The sequence below is a fragment of the Necator americanus genome, chromosome I (assembly GCF_031761385.1).
Source record: "Necator americanus strain Aroian chromosome I, whole genome shotgun sequence".
In the NCBI taxonomy this organism is placed as follows: domain Eukaryota; kingdom Metazoa; phylum Nematoda; class Chromadorea; order Rhabditida; family Ancylostomatidae; genus Necator; species Necator americanus.
Genome location: NC_087371.1, coordinates 25094358 through 25111611, shown reverse-complemented (window position 1 = coordinate 25111611; position 17254 = coordinate 25094358). Strand labels below are relative to the sequence as shown.

General features: G+C 41.1%; 1 protein-coding gene across 2 annotated transcripts in view; it reads right to left on the bottom strand.

The window, feature by feature from the left end:
- Positions 1 to 16883, bottom strand: part of RB195_006788 (uncharacterized protein) — a gene marked incomplete at both ends in the record, with an annotated part of 44452 nt that extends 27569 nt beyond the window's left edge. For both annotated transcript variants that reach the window (XM_064180072.1, XM_064180071.1), the window contains 30 exons: positions 190 to 309; positions 664 to 740; positions 3531 to 3657; positions 3786 to 3882; positions 3946 to 4089; positions 4589 to 4687; positions 4863 to 4998; positions 5052 to 5197; positions 6150 to 6249; positions 6596 to 6665; positions 6725 to 6828; positions 7167 to 7250; positions 7914 to 8015; positions 8541 to 8662; positions 9262 to 9363; positions 9418 to 9486; positions 9976 to 10152; positions 11474 to 11578; positions 12446 to 12517; positions 12636 to 12687; positions 12778 to 13001; positions 13079 to 13168; positions 13242 to 13311; positions 13407 to 13480; positions 14346 to 14413; positions 14508 to 14571; positions 14638 to 14746; positions 16313 to 16488; positions 16657 to 16717; positions 16783 to 16883. In XM_064180072.1, the coding sequence (XP_064036973.1) occupies positions 190 to 309; positions 664 to 740; positions 3531 to 3657; positions 3786 to 3882; positions 3946 to 4089; positions 4589 to 4687; positions 4863 to 4998; positions 5052 to 5197; positions 6150 to 6249; positions 6596 to 6665; positions 6725 to 6828; positions 7167 to 7250; positions 7914 to 8015; positions 8541 to 8662; positions 9262 to 9363; positions 9418 to 9486; positions 9976 to 10152; positions 11474 to 11578; positions 12446 to 12517; positions 12636 to 12687; positions 12778 to 13001; positions 13079 to 13168; positions 13242 to 13311; positions 13407 to 13480; positions 14346 to 14413; positions 14508 to 14571; positions 14638 to 14746; positions 16313 to 16488; positions 16657 to 16717; positions 16783 to 16883 (3142 nt within the window). The remainder of the gene's footprint in view (positions 1 to 189; positions 310 to 663; positions 741 to 3530; positions 3658 to 3785; positions 3883 to 3945; positions 4090 to 4588; positions 4688 to 4862; positions 4999 to 5051; positions 5198 to 6149; positions 6250 to 6595; positions 6666 to 6724; positions 6829 to 7166; positions 7251 to 7913; positions 8016 to 8540; positions 8663 to 9261; positions 9364 to 9417; positions 9487 to 9975; positions 10153 to 11473; positions 11579 to 12445; positions 12518 to 12635; positions 12688 to 12777; positions 13002 to 13078; positions 13169 to 13241; positions 13312 to 13406; positions 13481 to 14345; positions 14414 to 14507; positions 14572 to 14637; positions 14747 to 16312; positions 16489 to 16656; positions 16718 to 16782) is intronic.
- Between the last annotated feature and the right edge of the window lie 371 nt (positions 16884 to 17254).

The following is a 17254-nucleotide window of genomic DNA, read 5'->3' as shown; positions in this document are numbered from 1 at the left end:
TTGGCTAATGTGTACTACAAGCCTGTAAATGGAACACAGGAATTTCTAGACGGGAATACCAAAACGAGAACACTTGTTGCAAACGTGCGTGAAGGTCTATTAAGTGATCCGAAGAACCGTGCTGGTTTCTTCTGAGCAACCATATTATAATATCTGGTATATAAAGATAAAACTACATATTTTTCATACCATAGCGATTCACAGCTTTCTGTAGTATGCTTCGGTAGTCCTTTTTCACATAGGGAACAAGTTGCAGCCCAACAACGTTATGAGGTGGAACCAGCGTACCATTAGAGACGAATACGGTATCTAGGAAATATGGAATTCGTACACGTATAGTAGAAGCAAAGCTAGACAAGCAGCACAGCACTATGTGTGGAAGAAGAAAAAACAAAAATTATCAATAGGAACTATAAGGCTTCAACAAGACAAAGCCACGACAGATTCAGGCGCTCACATTCAAAAACACTCTCAAAATATATGTCATGAAAAATCGCTACCAGGGATGTAAAAAAGTTTAAGAAAGAAGAGAGGATGGAAATTTTCTTGAAATTTGTCTTCTAAAATCTGCCCTTCAAAAAACACAGCTAACGAACAAATAACTAAAGGAAAATAACCAGCTGGGATAAAACGGATAGAACGTCCACCCGTAATAAGAGTCACCTGCTTCTTTCCTGGCTGTCGGTATCACATATGCAAGCAATTCGTCAAATTTTAGCACATGCTCCTCAGTGGCGAGCCTTAAAAAGCATTTTAATGAAGCTCATAATTAGAAACCAGCCTGAACGTCCGGCTAAAGCCGGACTTCAGGCTTATTTTGGTGTTCGCTTCGCTCGCCTTCACCGATCAGTAAGAAATAACAGCAGCGACATTCTTTGGGAATTAGAATTGCTTTTTTCTATCAACGCTTTCTTCAATTTTTTTACCCGAAAATATAAGCATAGATGAAAGATTTTATGGTTTTTCCCTAAACGCGTCGGTTTTGTATTTGGAGAAGAATAGAACTTGATTTAACATCTATGTTCCACTCAAATCTCCACATTTTGAAAACATTATTCGAAGTATGAGTTTCCTCCATTCTCAGCTATTAGCAAAGAACGAAGTGCTAACATGAAATAAATAATCACTACCGTAGTGATTATTCACTATCATTCATTATATTCATTATTTATTCATTATGAATATCACTATCGTAGTGATAAAAATAACGTTCTACGTCAGATCGCGTAAAAGCTGGCTACTATGCATTGTATTTAAGCAGCCGTTCGCAAGTGCTTTTCCTCTTTTTGGAGAAAGGATGTTAGCAGCATGCTGGGAAATGCGAAGAAACCACAGAAACCCATGCTACTGCGTTGGGGCACAGCTATCTGCCTCCGGGGCACGAATTCGACGCCACAATACCCAATTTTACCGCCTTGGGGGTCCAGCGCACCAAACCGACGCCATAATATTCCCTCTCTTTTTGGAATTTCTTGACTGAGACACACACATACACAGACGCACACACGTGACTAAGACTAAGTTATTATATAGCATGACAGTTTGCAAATCTGGAAGTATACATTCACATAAAAGTTTATTTACTCTCACTTACATATGAGAGGAACTAACTTGCCTTATCAAGGCCAACATACATAGCTACATAGCTTTAGACGATGGTGAAAAGATAGAGTGCTCGCCTGTCAGGTGCATGGCGATGGTTCAGCACCTCACCGCTGTGGAGTTTTGCATCATTATGGAGTATTTTCGTGACACACAGACAAACACACACACACACGGACTAAGCGCGTTATTATGTAACATGATGAGGCGGGTGTGGCGCTGTCGGCTAGAGTTGCGTTGTAGCCACACAGTCGAGGGTTCGAAACCGCCCTGATGCAAACCAAGCCTTTCATACATTCGGGGTCTGTCTGGGAGGATAAAAACACTGACGTGATCATCGGCTGGCCCCCGCAAGTCATTGTATAGGCCAACACGCCTTCCAAAACCTCAACGAATACAAATTCCAGTAAAACGCGTTGGCGCACCCCATCTGGACTAATACGCCAGTGGCTTTATCCTTTCATCTTTTTTATCCATAATTAGAAGATCCTCATCAAACATTTAAATCCAACATCGGTATCATACTTTCGCATTTATGCCAGGTGTTAGCAAATTCTTAGTTTGATCGCGGCCTTAAGGGACAAGGTCAGGCATGTGATGGGATTTTTCTCTCTGGGAAGGGAAGGTGGTCGCATGGAAGTCTGCAGTGGGAAGTAGTGAACGGAGGATGTTGTTAATGTCGAATTGAAATCAGCTTGAAGGCTACGAGTGAAACGCCGGCCTGATCAATGTAAGCAGATGCGGATCTCCTCGTAACTCTCGACGAAAATCAGGGTGGATGGACAACCTATTAAACTCGTAGATGACTTCTGTTATTTGGGCTGTATGCTGAAAAATGATGGCAGCTACGAGAGGGATATTCAGCAAAGTGCGCTAGGGCCAATTCCGCATTCAACTAATTTTCCAAGTGCCTTGATCGGTCCCGATCGCCAACAAAGTCGGACTGCGAGTCTACCTATCCGCAATTCGCTCTATCCTGATGTACGGATCGGAGACTTGGGCAGCGCCGTCGACGGTGATGCAAAAGCTTGACTGCTGAAGAGTAAGCTGGTTAAACGAAGTGGCTATGGTGTACCGACGAATGACAATGTGGAAAACAACATGGAACATGGAAATCATCAACATCGTGTTCGGCCTTCTAAAGTAGTCACAGAAAACCGTTTTCGCTCCTCTGGTCACATTATGGGGAGATGGTCTGATCACCTTGTCCACGTTGTCCTAAGGATGCTCCCAGATCCGAACTGGAAAAGGCGTCCTGGTCGTAAAACAAAATTCTGGACGAATGTGTTAAAGGAAGGCTCGATGACATTTGGCGTTGACAGACAGTTCACACGAGACGTAAAGTTCCGCCGTTTATGAAATATTGATGGATGGATAGATTTTCTGCGAGTTTTAGATAAATATCGAACAGAATGAAGTCGAATATGCATGAGGACGACACAGCCAGGCGAAGATGCGGATAGTTGCGTAAGGCTATGACACTCGCTTGCCGAAAGTCCATGATCTCTGCCACTCCGTATGAAAACGTATCGTCATAATCCTCCACTAAGTCAGTCTGTCCATGTGAGGAGTAGATTTAACCGCGATGGTAAAGGGTCGCCTACGCCAGCGGCGACGTGACATCGTCGACGCCTAACTAAGCCTTTCGTGAATCTTGGGCCGAGAAATTGGCAGTTGGGTAAGTTAATAACTAATAATTAATAAATTGGTAAAACGCATGTGTATGGGAGAATAAGGATGTTGATATGATAAAAGAATAGGCATCCTCAAATCATTGTATAGGTTGCATACGCATTCAAAAACCTTTACGATTCCTAGATAAAGCAGGACGCGTCAGAACTTCTTAAACGCTCTATCTTTTATCTGTGTGAGAAAATTGGATCCGAAACAGACCGTATACTTCAGTGCAACTGGAATTAAATCCATACCTGTCTCTAAAAATCCGTTTTGACTCAAAGACAATAGCGTCAATGACCTTGGACTCGTCCGTTAGCTCGTATCGCAAGATACCCAACGTCCACTTGGTAAGATCTCTTGGTGTAAAAATATAATGACCTATAATATTAGATCTAAAGCAGTAGAATTCGTAAGGATATTCCGCATTTCTTTTTTATTGTACGTTTTTCGATGCTGCGAAAGAAGAATATCCTTTTTTGTATTGTTAGAGTTTCAGCTAAAATGACCTCTGTCAGCTGGGCGGAAGTGGGAACGAACTTCTTCATACAGTCGAACCATAACAGAAGCCATCGCTTCAATTCGAGTCGAGGAACCGAGCGAAGACTGTAAAGTAAGACTCAAAACAAATTCATTCGGCAACTGAGATGAACTTGAGCATGGATTCACCTCCATAATGGGCATAAGGTAAGTAGAATATATTGCATTTAGGTTTTGTTCTGTTGGATAGTCGATGGTGAGCATTCTCATCTGTGACATGAGTCGAGGTGGAACCGATGACTGCGTTGACGAGGGAGCCATAGACGCGACTATCTGAAGCCTACATTTAACTTGTTTACTAGATCAATTTATTCTTCCGTACATATTTTTAGATTGCAGACGAAGTCTGAGCAGTTTTTCGCTCGTTGAGCTTTTGCACTTTCATTTTCTTTTGAATAGATGTTTGTAGTATTTGTAATCGAAAGTAATGCAAGTACTGAAATCCCGCTTGAAATGGCAAAAACAGATGAAAGAAAACTTGAAATTTATTGAAAATACCCCTGACAAAATTTAGCAATTCAGAAAAGTTTGTTAAGAAAATGTTCAGCCAGATTAAAAAAGGAGCCAATGCAAAAGTAATGTAAACAGCACAAGAGCTGAAAATTTGCTAAAATTTTCTTCGCGCTATTTTGAATGAATTGAAGATTGCCATGTGCTAGATTTAAGGAAAAGAAAATGAAAAATCAGAGAAAAAGCTCGAGTGGAAAACGGCTGAAGATTTGTCCTCCACCGCTTATCTGATGAGAACTACGTATCTGCGATGAAAATCCACCTGGATCCATTCAAGTCCTATCCAGTCAAGATGTTCGTCATAGTACCCTTGATATGTGAGAAGTTGATGGAGGAAAGCCAACATTTCACTTGTTCCATACTGAAGCAAAAAAAGTAATTAAAAGTATTAATTAAAAGTATCGTTCTAATTATTTCGTCAAAAATCCTGTTTTCACTTATTTTGACTTTGATTCCAATCTGATTGCAAACGCAAGGAAAAAGGACGTATCTTTCTGACTCGTGGTGGCTTTTTACATGTACATATTATTTCTTACCTTGTCTGGTGCAGGCAAATTAAGACCTTTCAAGTAAAGAATCAGTTGAGGTCTATCCTTCGGCCGAAGAACCCTTCCGGATGCACTACTGGTCTGCACACAGTGCTGCAATAGGCATTGAAGGATTGCAGATGCCCTAAAATATAACCATCATAGAGGTGTCATCATTGGGAAAGTTACAGAGACTACTGGGTTTGTGCGGTGCAATGTACGATAGCAAGTTGACTTTGACTGTCTTCGCTGAAGCAATGCTTCAGCAGTTCTTCCTTCCCACAACCATCTGGTCCGACAACAACGAACGGATGGCGATTTGAGTTCGAAAGCCATGACAACACCTGTAACCGTATCCATTAACAAATTTTCTATGTGTGGAAGATACAAAGGATAAGGATAAAGTTTCTGGTGGTAATCACTTTGCCTGGGATGCGCCTCCACATTCACTTCAATTCAGATTCGTTTGAAGTTTACGATCGTGTAACTGGCCTATACAATGACTTGCTGTGGCTAGCCGATTTCTCAAGTCAGTGTTTTTGTCCTCCTAGCCAAGTTTGGTACCAATTCATCGACCTCGGAGGACTAAAGCCTTGGTTTGTAAAAGGGCGGATGCGAAACTCCGATTGATCGTGCATGCAGCGGAGCCTCTAACCACTACACTACACCCCCTTTCTGTGGATGATATTTACGGTATGAATGGTATGTACGGTATGGTAGGTTCAAAAGGACATGAAGCGCGGGCAGTTGCGTAAACGCCTACGCTCGAAACGGTGCGGTCGATTCTAGCTGTTGTGGTCGAGGGAGGACCACTGCTGGTACCACTCATCCGTTCAGTTCGCGAGGGGTCCCAGCTCGATCAACCAGTCATCTTCAAGAGCAGCCGCCTACGCGATTCCCCCACCTTCATCCCATTTTGATCATATTTTTTTTTTTTTTTTTTTTTTTTTTTTTTTTTTTTTTTTTAAAAATTTTTTAAAATTTTTTTTTTTTTTTTTTTTTTTTTTTTTTTAATTTTTTCCTTTTTTTTTTTTTTTTTTTTTATTTTTTTTAAACCCCCCCGCTTTTTTTTTCATTTTTTTTTAGGATTAGGGGGTTTTTGAAGTTTTTTTTTTGTTTTCTCTCGAGACAAGTCTGGCACCAATTTCTTGATCTCATAAGAATTAAACGCTTGACCAGACGCAATGGTGTTCTTTTGCCACTGAGCCATAGAAATAACCTTACACATTAGAGAATGCGAATGGTAGATTTGCTCTTGTGAGAAGAGGAAATAAATTCCGGGTAATGGGAACTTACTGTGTCCCTGTTCGACTGTGCAGAAGCTGTCAGAATGAATGGTTTCGTGTCTCGTTTTAAGTCGTCCAACTTCACGCCCATTCCGACGTCATCTTGGTATCTTCAAGTGGTTTTATTAAGCGTATCAACAAACTCTTAAGATTTATACTACAGATCTACCAGATCAATGAGGGTTTACCTTTTTCCCCTGTAAATAATAATGCAACAAAATAATTGCGTAACGGCTAATGAGTAAGTAAGGTAAATGAAACAGATATTTCGTTTATTAGGGAATGTTAGGTACGCGTCTGCCAACTGCCAAGAAATTCCTCAACACTCTCTTTCTTTGCTTACCTGGCAAATTCGTTTCCTTCTGTAAACCAAGAGTAACACAATAAGTGTGTGCTAGATTACACTGCAGTAATTCTTTTTGTGATAATAAAGAAAAATCTTACGGCATATCTCACCTCATCAGCGATTCCGATCTACTGTCATAGTAGACAAGATCTGGATTTTCCATGTCTGGTAATACAATCCCTACAATGATATTTCAGTACGATCGGCGTAGTTCCTTTGAAATTTCCAGAAGGGTTAACCTTGAAAAACAATGGTGGCCAAATCTCTTCTCTTTGTCGAGTCTATGACTGAAGAAAGACCACGATAGAGACCGACGAGGAACATCTGCAAGGATTTGCTGCCTCTGGAAGAGATACGGTCATTGAGGTGACTAGAACCTTCAACGTCACAACCGATGCGGTCGTGGTCGGGTCGGGTCACAACGACATGAATCCAGAGTGCAGTTGCGGTGCATTTGCGTACGCGCTCGAAACGGGGCGGTGGAGGCAGCAAATGGGGCCGAGTTGGGACTGTCGCAAACTCCAGCGATGGGTGGTGCCAGCAAGGCTTCCACCACGCTCCCAGCCGCTACGCTCCACAGGAGCGCCTCGAGAGGAGCCGCGTACGCAATTGCGTACGCGCTTCATGTCGTTTTGACCCGACCATAACCACTTAATCTGGTCGAAACAAGTAATATGGTACCTCAAATGGCTTAGCCCATTCTCCAAAGCAGCAATTTTTCCAAGTCCATTCGTGAGGCCGGCGTCCAAGCACCAGTCATAGCATCTGAAGATCCCTTATTTTATAAAGTCATTAAGGGCAACCTATCACGAAAGAGACGTAGTGTAAAAACCTGGTGGAAAACATAGAACTCGAAGTGTAGATTACGAATATGGAGGTAGCCCCTCTCAATTTCCCAAACCGTCCTGAAAAACGGCGTGGGAAAGGTGTTTTTTCCTACGAGATGCGTGAATACGCGCCACACTTGCACACGCACCAGTTTTCTCGGCAGCCTAATCATCGGTTCTACTCAGATAGGCTGTTGAGACGAACTCATAGATTTTCGGCCGCTCGCTCGTAGGTGCTGCGCGTGCACACGGGTGGCGCGTTTCCAAGCACCTGTAAGGAACAAATACTGTTTCCCACGCCGTTTTTAGGAAGGCTAGAGGTTAGAGGGAAAGAGGGGCGGCTTCCATATTATGTGTAATCCGGACACCAAATGCTATGTCTTCTCTGCTGTACTTTACTTACTTACTCTAAGTTTAGGTCTCCACACTACGTCAGTTTCGTGATATGCTGCCTTTAAACTCGAACAGTGTTCAGATGATAATTCCATCCGAACAATGCAACGAATGATGCAACAATATGTCCAGAAAATCAAGTCGATTTGAGCAGTCAGGTTTTATTAGAGCAAATTTCTGAATATTTTCCACAAATGATGAGTCGCACCTAAAGAAATGTTCTTCGATCCAATCGGGAAGATCAGCGTGCTCATCAGACATAGTTCTCGTCCACTTCGCCACTACTTCTTTAGCGGAAATGTCTTCTTCACTGAATATAATTTGAATACAGTACGCTCATTTTTAATATCAATAAAAAGTCAAAGTCAAAAGTCAGTGGCATATCAATCCATTTGGGATGCGCAAACGCGTTTTACTGCAATTCGTAATCGTTGAGGTTTTGGAACGCGTGTTGGCCTATACAATAACTTGCGGAGGGCCAACCGAGGATCAAGTCAGTGTTTTTATCCTCCTAGACAAGTCTGGCACCAATTTATCGACCCCGGAGGGATGAAAGATTTGGTTTGCACTAGGGTGGTTTCGAACCCTCGATCGTGTGGCTACAATGGCCCTCTAGTCGACTGCACCACACCCGCCCCTAATATCAATAATCCTTCTATAAATCGAAACATTCCCTTAAAATCAGACGACAGATCCCCTCATGATTCATAGTACTTCGCTAAATGTTCACTGAAGGATGTGAGTGTGCGAAACTATGCCCACATTCACCACTTTTATTCCGTTTTTCGTCTTGGTTTAGACATAAAATTGACAAAGTGTGCACCTTTTTCCTTACCTGATAAAAATCATCCCCATTCTCGATACCGTAGCTGGTGATGCGAATTGAAGAGAGTCGGTTTCGAAGAGAAAGTTGACGTTACTCCCAAATTGTATGCGTTCCCCTGATGGCATGGTCAACTGGAAATGTTTTCTTTATCTTGACCTTGGAAACAATTCTATGCGTTTCGTCTTGTTGCTATTTTGTGATTTTTCGACGTCTCTCTTGGCATCGCTTTCCTGAACTCTGAGAGAGTAACGGCAATTTACCATTGCCTTCCATGAGTACAGATCGTATCGTAATGTTTTAGGCAAATTAATGGTCATCATAGAGACCATTAATTTAATGTCGAAGAACGTAAGAGCCTCCATTAGAAAAAATCTTTTTTTTTCTGCTACCAGAGCAGAGCTAGAGGAATAAAGGAACTCGAGAGTTTCAAAAACAATTTTTTTTCCAAGATTTGCGATGATCTAGAGACAGATCCAATGGGTTCCAGCAGTCATGGAGATTAGTGGGAAATGCAAGGAGAAGGATATATACCTCCGAAGTTTCTGCAGTCAGGATCTTCAAACTTACTGCGTTTCAAGGTGATGTCAGTTTATTAGATTTAAAGATGAAACAACGAAACTACCAGTAATCAAATAATTGATTGACTAGTTTAATTTCGTTTTTCGCCGTTTATCGAAGTGGTGTTTTTCGAGACCACACATGCTTCTTCAGCATTTTCCACTGTACTCACCAGACGATTATCATCTAACACTGAGTTCAACGCCTCCACCCATTCCGGATCGATGTCGCCGTCGAATATGATCCATGTATGAACACTAGTATCTTTGATAACCTGAAGCGTTGAGATACTCGGCTGGAGGAATTCCTGGCAAGACTGAGTATTTACCTCTCTTGCAACCATCGTTAGTATACCGTCTGACCATTCTCGAGTGTCGATGTCCATGTGACCGAGAAGCTATGACTTACAATTTAATTTTACATATATGGTTATAATTAATCTTAAAGGCAGCATATCAAGAATCTGGGGTGGTGCGGATTTCAGGTGGAGTATCCGTATACGGGGTCATAGATTATGGAGAGCGGGGTGGTTCCGCTTATCTCCCTGAATCACTGCAAGCACCCGGCCCCCGAATGCTGTTTTGTACGATGCCTTCTATTGCTGCGCGCCATCCTTGCACGCGTAGCGTCCTTCACTGCCTATCGGGGCAGTCTGCATCGATTTTCGACGAATCGCAGGGCGGAGGCGGCGCAAAGGGTGGAGCGTTGGAATAGATGGCGTCGTACAAAACAGCATTCTGGAGGCGGCTGTTTGCAGTGATGCAGGGAGAGATGAGTGGAACCACCCCCGTTTCCATAATCCACGACCCCGCATACGGACACTCCATCTGAAATCCGCACCACCTCAGATTTGTGGTATGCTGCCTTTAATATAATGTTTGCTTACCTTCGTTCTATTCATAGCCTTTGGATTGAACGAAACAGTTTTTAACGCGACTCCAGCAAGTAGCAGAGCTCTCTTCAGTACACGCCAAACCGTCGACTTCCCAGCACCTGTTGGACCCACAACGACCACTCCAATCCTTTGGCGAAGTTGTTCATGCAGTTGGAAGACTTTTTTCAACTAAAAATATCCTCGACACAGTGGAAAGAAATTAACTAGCACAAAACAGAACTAACAGGAACGGAAGGCAAATATGCTTGATATTTTAAGTGGAGTATTTATATGTATGTTCATGTTTACATCTGCATTTGAAATGTAATTTATACTAGTATTTTAAGTGAGTCACTTTGGAAAGAGTCCGAGCAACGGACAAAGAAGATTTGTTTTTAATTACTAAATTTGTCACCAATTTAATCAAAGTTAAATTGTATACAATGCCATCTCTTCCATCTATTAATTCAATTTACTTAGTTCTCTTGATCATTCGCAAAAAAAAAATCAAAGATTGGTAATTTTCTTTTGAAAACAAATAGAAAAATTTTCTTTGTATGCCCATCTGATGCACATGATTCAAGTGACAAGTATTGATAATCTTAAGGTAATTGGTTGCGGTGGTGAAAATTGCCTTAACATGGGAAAATACTCTGAACGTACAGAAGAAGAGTAAGAAAACTTGGAACTTAAGTTCAAAAAAGAAGTAAGGAACGGCTGGGCAGGAGATATCCGGATGAAAAGTTTCAAGCACATACTATTCACCAAAAGGGACTCCAGCATTGTTCTAAAAGCAGTGTGTACTTTCTGGAAAACTTTAAGATGCGATTTCCTTTTTATCATCACTAATCTTAGTCGCTCTTGTGTCAAACAGTAAACGTCAAATGTCATCTCAAATGCACTGCTAAACTCTTTTTTTTTGAGGACATCTGATCCATGGCTCTTTGCAATGTCTAGTCCCTTCTTAGATTTCTCAATTCTTCAATTCTCGGAAAACAAGCTTGGATAATTACAGATCACTGGGACAAGTCAATGTGAAGCGCTGAAAATTCACGTGCCTGTTTTTCTGTCAGCTCAATGTTCATCTCAGTAGAAGCTGTCTTCAAAGGTTCGACAAGGTCGCCAAACTGTAAAAAGATGTATTCATGATAAATGCGAATGCATCAGAACATTGTATTAGGAAGAAAGATGTGATATTTATATTATTATTGTGGTATTTATATTATTATTGTATTAAATATTATACTTTTATTATTGTTTTGGATGAATATGAAGAGTTTTTGGAATATTTGATGACTAAAACAATTAATATGACTCTTTGTTTCATTAACAAGGTTCGAGATCTATGAGTAATAACAAAAAACCACATTATAGGAAAACCGACAAAGGTATCCCCATCATCAGAAAAAAGGGATAACTCCAAAATGAAAAGTTAACATTAGGATCATCATTTCTTGAGACATAACTTCGTAGTCAAAAAAGATTTTAAATGCAAGTGAAATTGACGAACCGTTGCCATCTCCTTATTCGCTGTAGAGAATACGTCGTCGATAAGTACGCCGAAACGTTTGGAGTCTGATGAAGTAAGTTTGGAGAGAGTATTCAGGAGAAGAGCCTTAAAAGACACGCGGTAGAAGTGCACGGTACTCATCAATCCCTATTGGGATGCGCTTACGCTTGCCACTTCAATTCAGAATCGCATGAGGTTTGCGAACACATAAGCAGCCCTAGAATGAGTTCCAGGGGCTAGCCGATATGTTACCGATAAATTGGTTTCAGACACGTCTGGTAGGACGAAAACACTAGCTTACTTAACAGTTAGCTGTTAAGTATCGGAGGGATGAAAGGCTTGGTTGGCACTAGGGTGGTTTTGAACCATCCACAGATTGTGTGCAGTCACAGCCAAAACCTCTTGCCGACACACCCGCCCCAGAAGAACCTCGAACGATACCGATGCATTTGAAACCTTCTACGATTCAGTGTTCTTCTTCTTTGACTGTTCTTTCCCAATGATTCTTCACCCCTTGTTTGATGCTATTGATGATTGCCACCAGAAGTTTCTGGAAGAATGAAAACACTGATCTAATACTTTTGCTTCCTTCCGCATGTCATGGTACAGGTTACATACGCCCTCTTTTACCGCTCTAACTATGAATTGGAGTAGAATGGGTTAAGGTTTTGAAAGAGTTTAGATCAATCAATCAATCAATCCCATAGGAACTGATTGATTGATAGATTTAAACCCTTTCAAAACTTGTGACATTGAATAAGGCTAAATTAAGAGCATTTCTGAGCTTCCATTCGCTTCTAGGTTTAGCAAAAGACGAAACAATGACATTGCAGTGGAAAGTGACTTTATATTCGTGGTTCCGAATAACGTGTAAATATAGAGGACATATCTATCGATTTTAGGACTATTTCTGTGTCCACTGAAGCTTATTTCACTTGGAACATTTGGAGATGATCAAATTATTTTGCTCACCTGAACAACAATATCAGTCTCGTTAGCTTCTGGCTTGGATGCACGGAGATCTCCACATCCACGAAGCACAACCTTGAGAATAAATATGTTCTTTTTTCGTTATCACATGTGTGGTACATAGTCATGCAATTCTCTCAACTCCCATAACTTTTTCCACAGACAAATTTAACATCAAAAATAACTTGCACACCTTTAACGCTCTTAGACCCCAATCGTAGTGCTGTTGAGCAGACAACATCTCCCTGAAAATAGCTATCTCCATGCATCTAATTCCTACTTATAGAGAACGGTGGAACAACACAGAAGATGAGGCCAGTCACCTCTAGACGTACCTACTCAATGTGAAAATAGTAACGATTTTCCTTGCAAGAGTATGCCCGTCGGTAAATCCCTCCGAATACAGGATAGTCTCAGCGATCACGTCATTGTCAGGAGTCGACATAACAACAGGCCGGAAAAGCTGTTTTAGATTGTCCGGCAATTTTTGCCTGCCACCGTAACCTTTCCCGGCTGGATTCAATGTGATGAAAATCGCTGCGTTCGGGTCGACAGTTGCCTGCATAATTTAGGTTTCATTGAATCACTTCTAATTTCTATCACTCAATCATTTGTTTTCAACGGAAACGTTCTCACGGTTTTTCCCCCAAGAACACAAGTGCCACTCTTTGATCTGATGACATCTTGAATTGTTTGGATTTGCATCGACACAGCAGAAAGTACTGTCTGTAACAGACTGTAGTGCTGAGAAATATGCCTACTGTACTGAGACTCATTGACCTCGGGAACACACACGAACCTGATCTAGTCTGTTGAACTCATCAAAACAACCCCAGGCGCCGCATTGGACGATCCCGACAAAAATTCGGCTGAAAATCGTACTAGCAGACACGAGGCGATATATTATGCGTTTGAGTAATTCAAAAAATCTATCGATACTTTCTATGGAGAGCCGAATGCATACCTCATTGAGTGGATATCGATTCCTTCGTCGCAATTGAAAACCAAAACTTGTCGACCGAAAAGCGATGCGAGAGCCTCAAAAGTATCAGGCTGAGTATGTGAGGTGTACATATGCAGGGTGCTTCAACTTAGACAAAAAGTTCTAGTTTCTTAGGGCGGAATATAAAGGGGAAAAGAACAACACGTAAAGAAAACAAAGGTTTGCTCCTTCTCTCTGCTGGTTTGATAGCGCTTACTTATGAACTAACAGACGTGAGAAAAAAAGTGGCGGTTTTTAGTAACATGTCCTATCTCAGGAAATTTTTAGCAGTAAAGGACAGCCGTATGAGTCCTCAGCAGAGGCCGATTGCTATGGTAGTAGAAATAATATTAAAAAAAACAAAATAAAGAAAACGACGTAAAAACGGCGTTAGTTCCTACGTTTATGCTATAAAGTATCACCTCTCTACACGCTCCGATCCCCTCAACAATCCATTGATTGGTTTTGCTTGAATAGGATGCTGAGGATACCTCATTGAGTCTTGACCGCTCGCTCGTTGATGCGGCGCGTGCATAAGGATGCACAACCTACCACGCAGAGAGGGACGCCGTTTCCCACGGCACTTTTTAGGACGATTAGGAGAAACTGAGCGGGACCACGCAAATACTCGTAATCTACACCCCGAACTCTGTGTTTTCTATCAGAATTCCACACTGCCTCAGTTTGGTTATATACGTCCCTTAAACAATGTATACTGACAGTCTTTGCTCCTTGAACATAAGATGACTTTGGAAAGAAATAAAACAAAAAATGAAAGCATTTCTTCAGAAGAAGATAGATTTACGTGGTTTTTGTACAGCAGATTTGAGAGAGAAATAATATCACCTAAAAAATACAGCGTGATATTATTTCTATATTCCTTGCCCACGACAACCCAAGAAATAAGTGAAGTGCGATCACCTTGACAGATTCTGTTTTGCCTGTACCAGCTGGTCCATAGGGATTGCCACCGAGGCCCATGTGAATCGCTAAAGGAAGAAAGTAAAATAGGAAAATCTTAGATGCATGATAAGTCTGCAGAAATGACAACAAAAATGAATTCGAATCGAATTCTACTAAAACCTTGTGTTAGGGTTAAATAGCATTTGTCAGTCAATGGAGTGTGGACCAATTTCGGAGTGTTGCCCTGAAAATATTGAACTAAGTCGATGAACATCATAAGAATTCAGAGCTAATGTGGAATTTCAATTACTTGGTACTCGTAGGTGTATGGGAATTCGCTGTTCACCTGCCGTACAACAACACCGTCACCGACCATGTAGAAACGTAACTGCTTTTGCCAAGTCCAGCACTGAGTGGAGCTGAAGTGCTTTGTTTTCACGTTGAATTTCGCAATATAAAGTGAAAAAATGAAAGGAAATTAAAATTGATTAAAATTAAGCAAAGTAGGGGCACTGAAGAAAGGTGAAGCAAGCATAACTACTAAAAAAAACAATAATTATTTTTAAAAAAATACTAGGTTGAGTCCTAAATAACTTCCCTGGAGGCACTGTTATTGTTTCCGCATAGAATGGGTTGCCCAAGCGAAGAATTTTTGTTATAGCTACGCAGGTAGAACTTAGTCTTTAGGCTAGTGTTGCGCACGTTACGTTCAATTTTTTTCTTTTAAGATGAAGAAACAAAAAATACACTTATGCATTGAAAACTTTGAAAAAAAAAAACTTAAGGGAACTTAAACAAGGTAAAATGCTGCGGCCTTGGCTCAAAACATATGCAGTGCGTATGATGAGGAAAAGATAACCGACAGGGCGGTTAGAAATTGGTTTGTCATATTCCGTTCTGGAGACGTGACCTTGAAAGAAGAACCAATGTGGGAGTCGCCCTTCAGACTTTGATTACAGTATTTAGAAGTCAATACTGGAACGAAATTCACGTCAAACAACGAGAGAGTTAGCAGAGGAGCTCAACACCTCCAAATAACAATAAATATATAGAAAACAAATCGGAAGTTTGATTGTGTACTACTTTTGAGCAAAATCGGAGGTTATTTATGACTCAACTTAGTATCTGCTTAGAAACTTGGATGGTGGTGGCGCCAGATACAACTCAAGGTGAACACACAGGAAAAAACGTCGCGACGTGATAAAAACAACGGTCACTATTTATTTCTTGAAAAACTTGATTTCAGTGAGATTTAGGAGCAAAAGGGAAAGCCCAAGAGAAGAGAGCAGAACTACCATATTGTTCGTTTCGTATTTCTCTGTAGTTCGAAAAGTCCCTTCCGAGCTACAGAGGAAGGTGCATCCGACTACTGACTCTCACTCGATAGCTATGTTCCACGTCTTCGCTGGACATGCGGACCCAGCATACATAGCTTTCGGTCGTGTCTTTACCTCGCAATCACAGTCATACTACTTTTGAACTGCTTGAAAAAAAACCCGCACAACCGATCTACACGAGCCTCATCGAAGGAAAAGTTGATTGATGGTAGTTATTACGATTTCCTCATGACTAGCATCTACTCAAAAAGCGCTTTACACGACTTAATTCGAAATGTCCGTAGTTGTTATTTTAGTAACTTTCTTAGCAGTTTGCAACTCCTTCTGGTCGCGGACTTAAAGACTGGTAAGAAGAAAGTAACTGGAAGAAGAACTCAATCCACTAAATCAATCAGTCCCAGATTAGGTTCCTGTTTATGTTTTGAGTTCTTTGTGGATGAATAATTCTAGGGAAATTCAAAAGCTACGAATGAATTTACAGGTTTCAGAAAAAATTAGATGTTTAGCAGAAGTTCTTTCTATGCGAGAATTGCTACGAAAATTTTGATGACTTCGCTCTGTCTAGAAAAACGATCGATAATTCAGGAATCTTGTGCTTAGACTGATATACGGATCATAAGCGGAGGTGATGAAGTGCGTCACACTTACTCAGCATTTTTCCTAATAAGTTGCTCTACAACGCTGATGTGATGAATAATGTCGAGTATGAGAGCCTTCAGTTTACAATCCAGCACTACATCGGCGACCTTCGTGTTCGTGTACGCACGAAGCTGCTCTTGCAGAGCCGCCTTCAACTTGCTGAAATCCTTCGTCCCGTCTAAAACCTGAAAAGAAAGAGTCAGACCAGCAATTCGCGTTAACGACAGATAAAAAAGATAAAGCATGAGACAAGAAGGATGTGTTGAATACTACTTGCGAGCCATAATTTTTTTTTTTGTTTTCAGTTTTTTTCTTTTTTTAAACGGTAACGGAGACATCAGCTCAATACTCACTTGTTCGCAATCGCGACAAAACCTGATTTGTTCGGTTAGGCACAGTACCTGTGACGGATATCTAAATTAGTGAGATTTTACGGTAGGACTTCTCACTGATGGTTTACGTATGCGTTGAAAACAAACCTAGCCGGGTCAAGATTTTCCTCGCTTATCGCTTCCACAGACAACTTCCTCAGTGTTGATCGCATTTCATCAGAAAGGCTTTGTAGCCAAACCCAAAACATTTTAAATTATGCGTGAAAAACTTGCACGAGAAGGAAAAACGTGTGTCCATGTGTCAAGAACATATGTGAAGTACCTCGACTTGTGCAGTTATACGGACAGGATTTCTAAATTGGACGAGTTCTCCTTGGGCGGATAGCATGGCTGAGATTGTCTCATTTCTCGAGTCAAAAACCACCTTATCTATTCCCTGAAATGCCGCAGAGCAATAGAGAACAAATATGACATCTATTTCAACTATAAATAATATCTCAGGCGTTTTACAACAACAAGATTAGGAAGAACAACATTTTCCACCTGGAAGAGTTTTTTCAAGTGTGACTGAATAACTGTGGGATTGGTAGATTGTCCAAGAATCTCAAGCAGATCATCA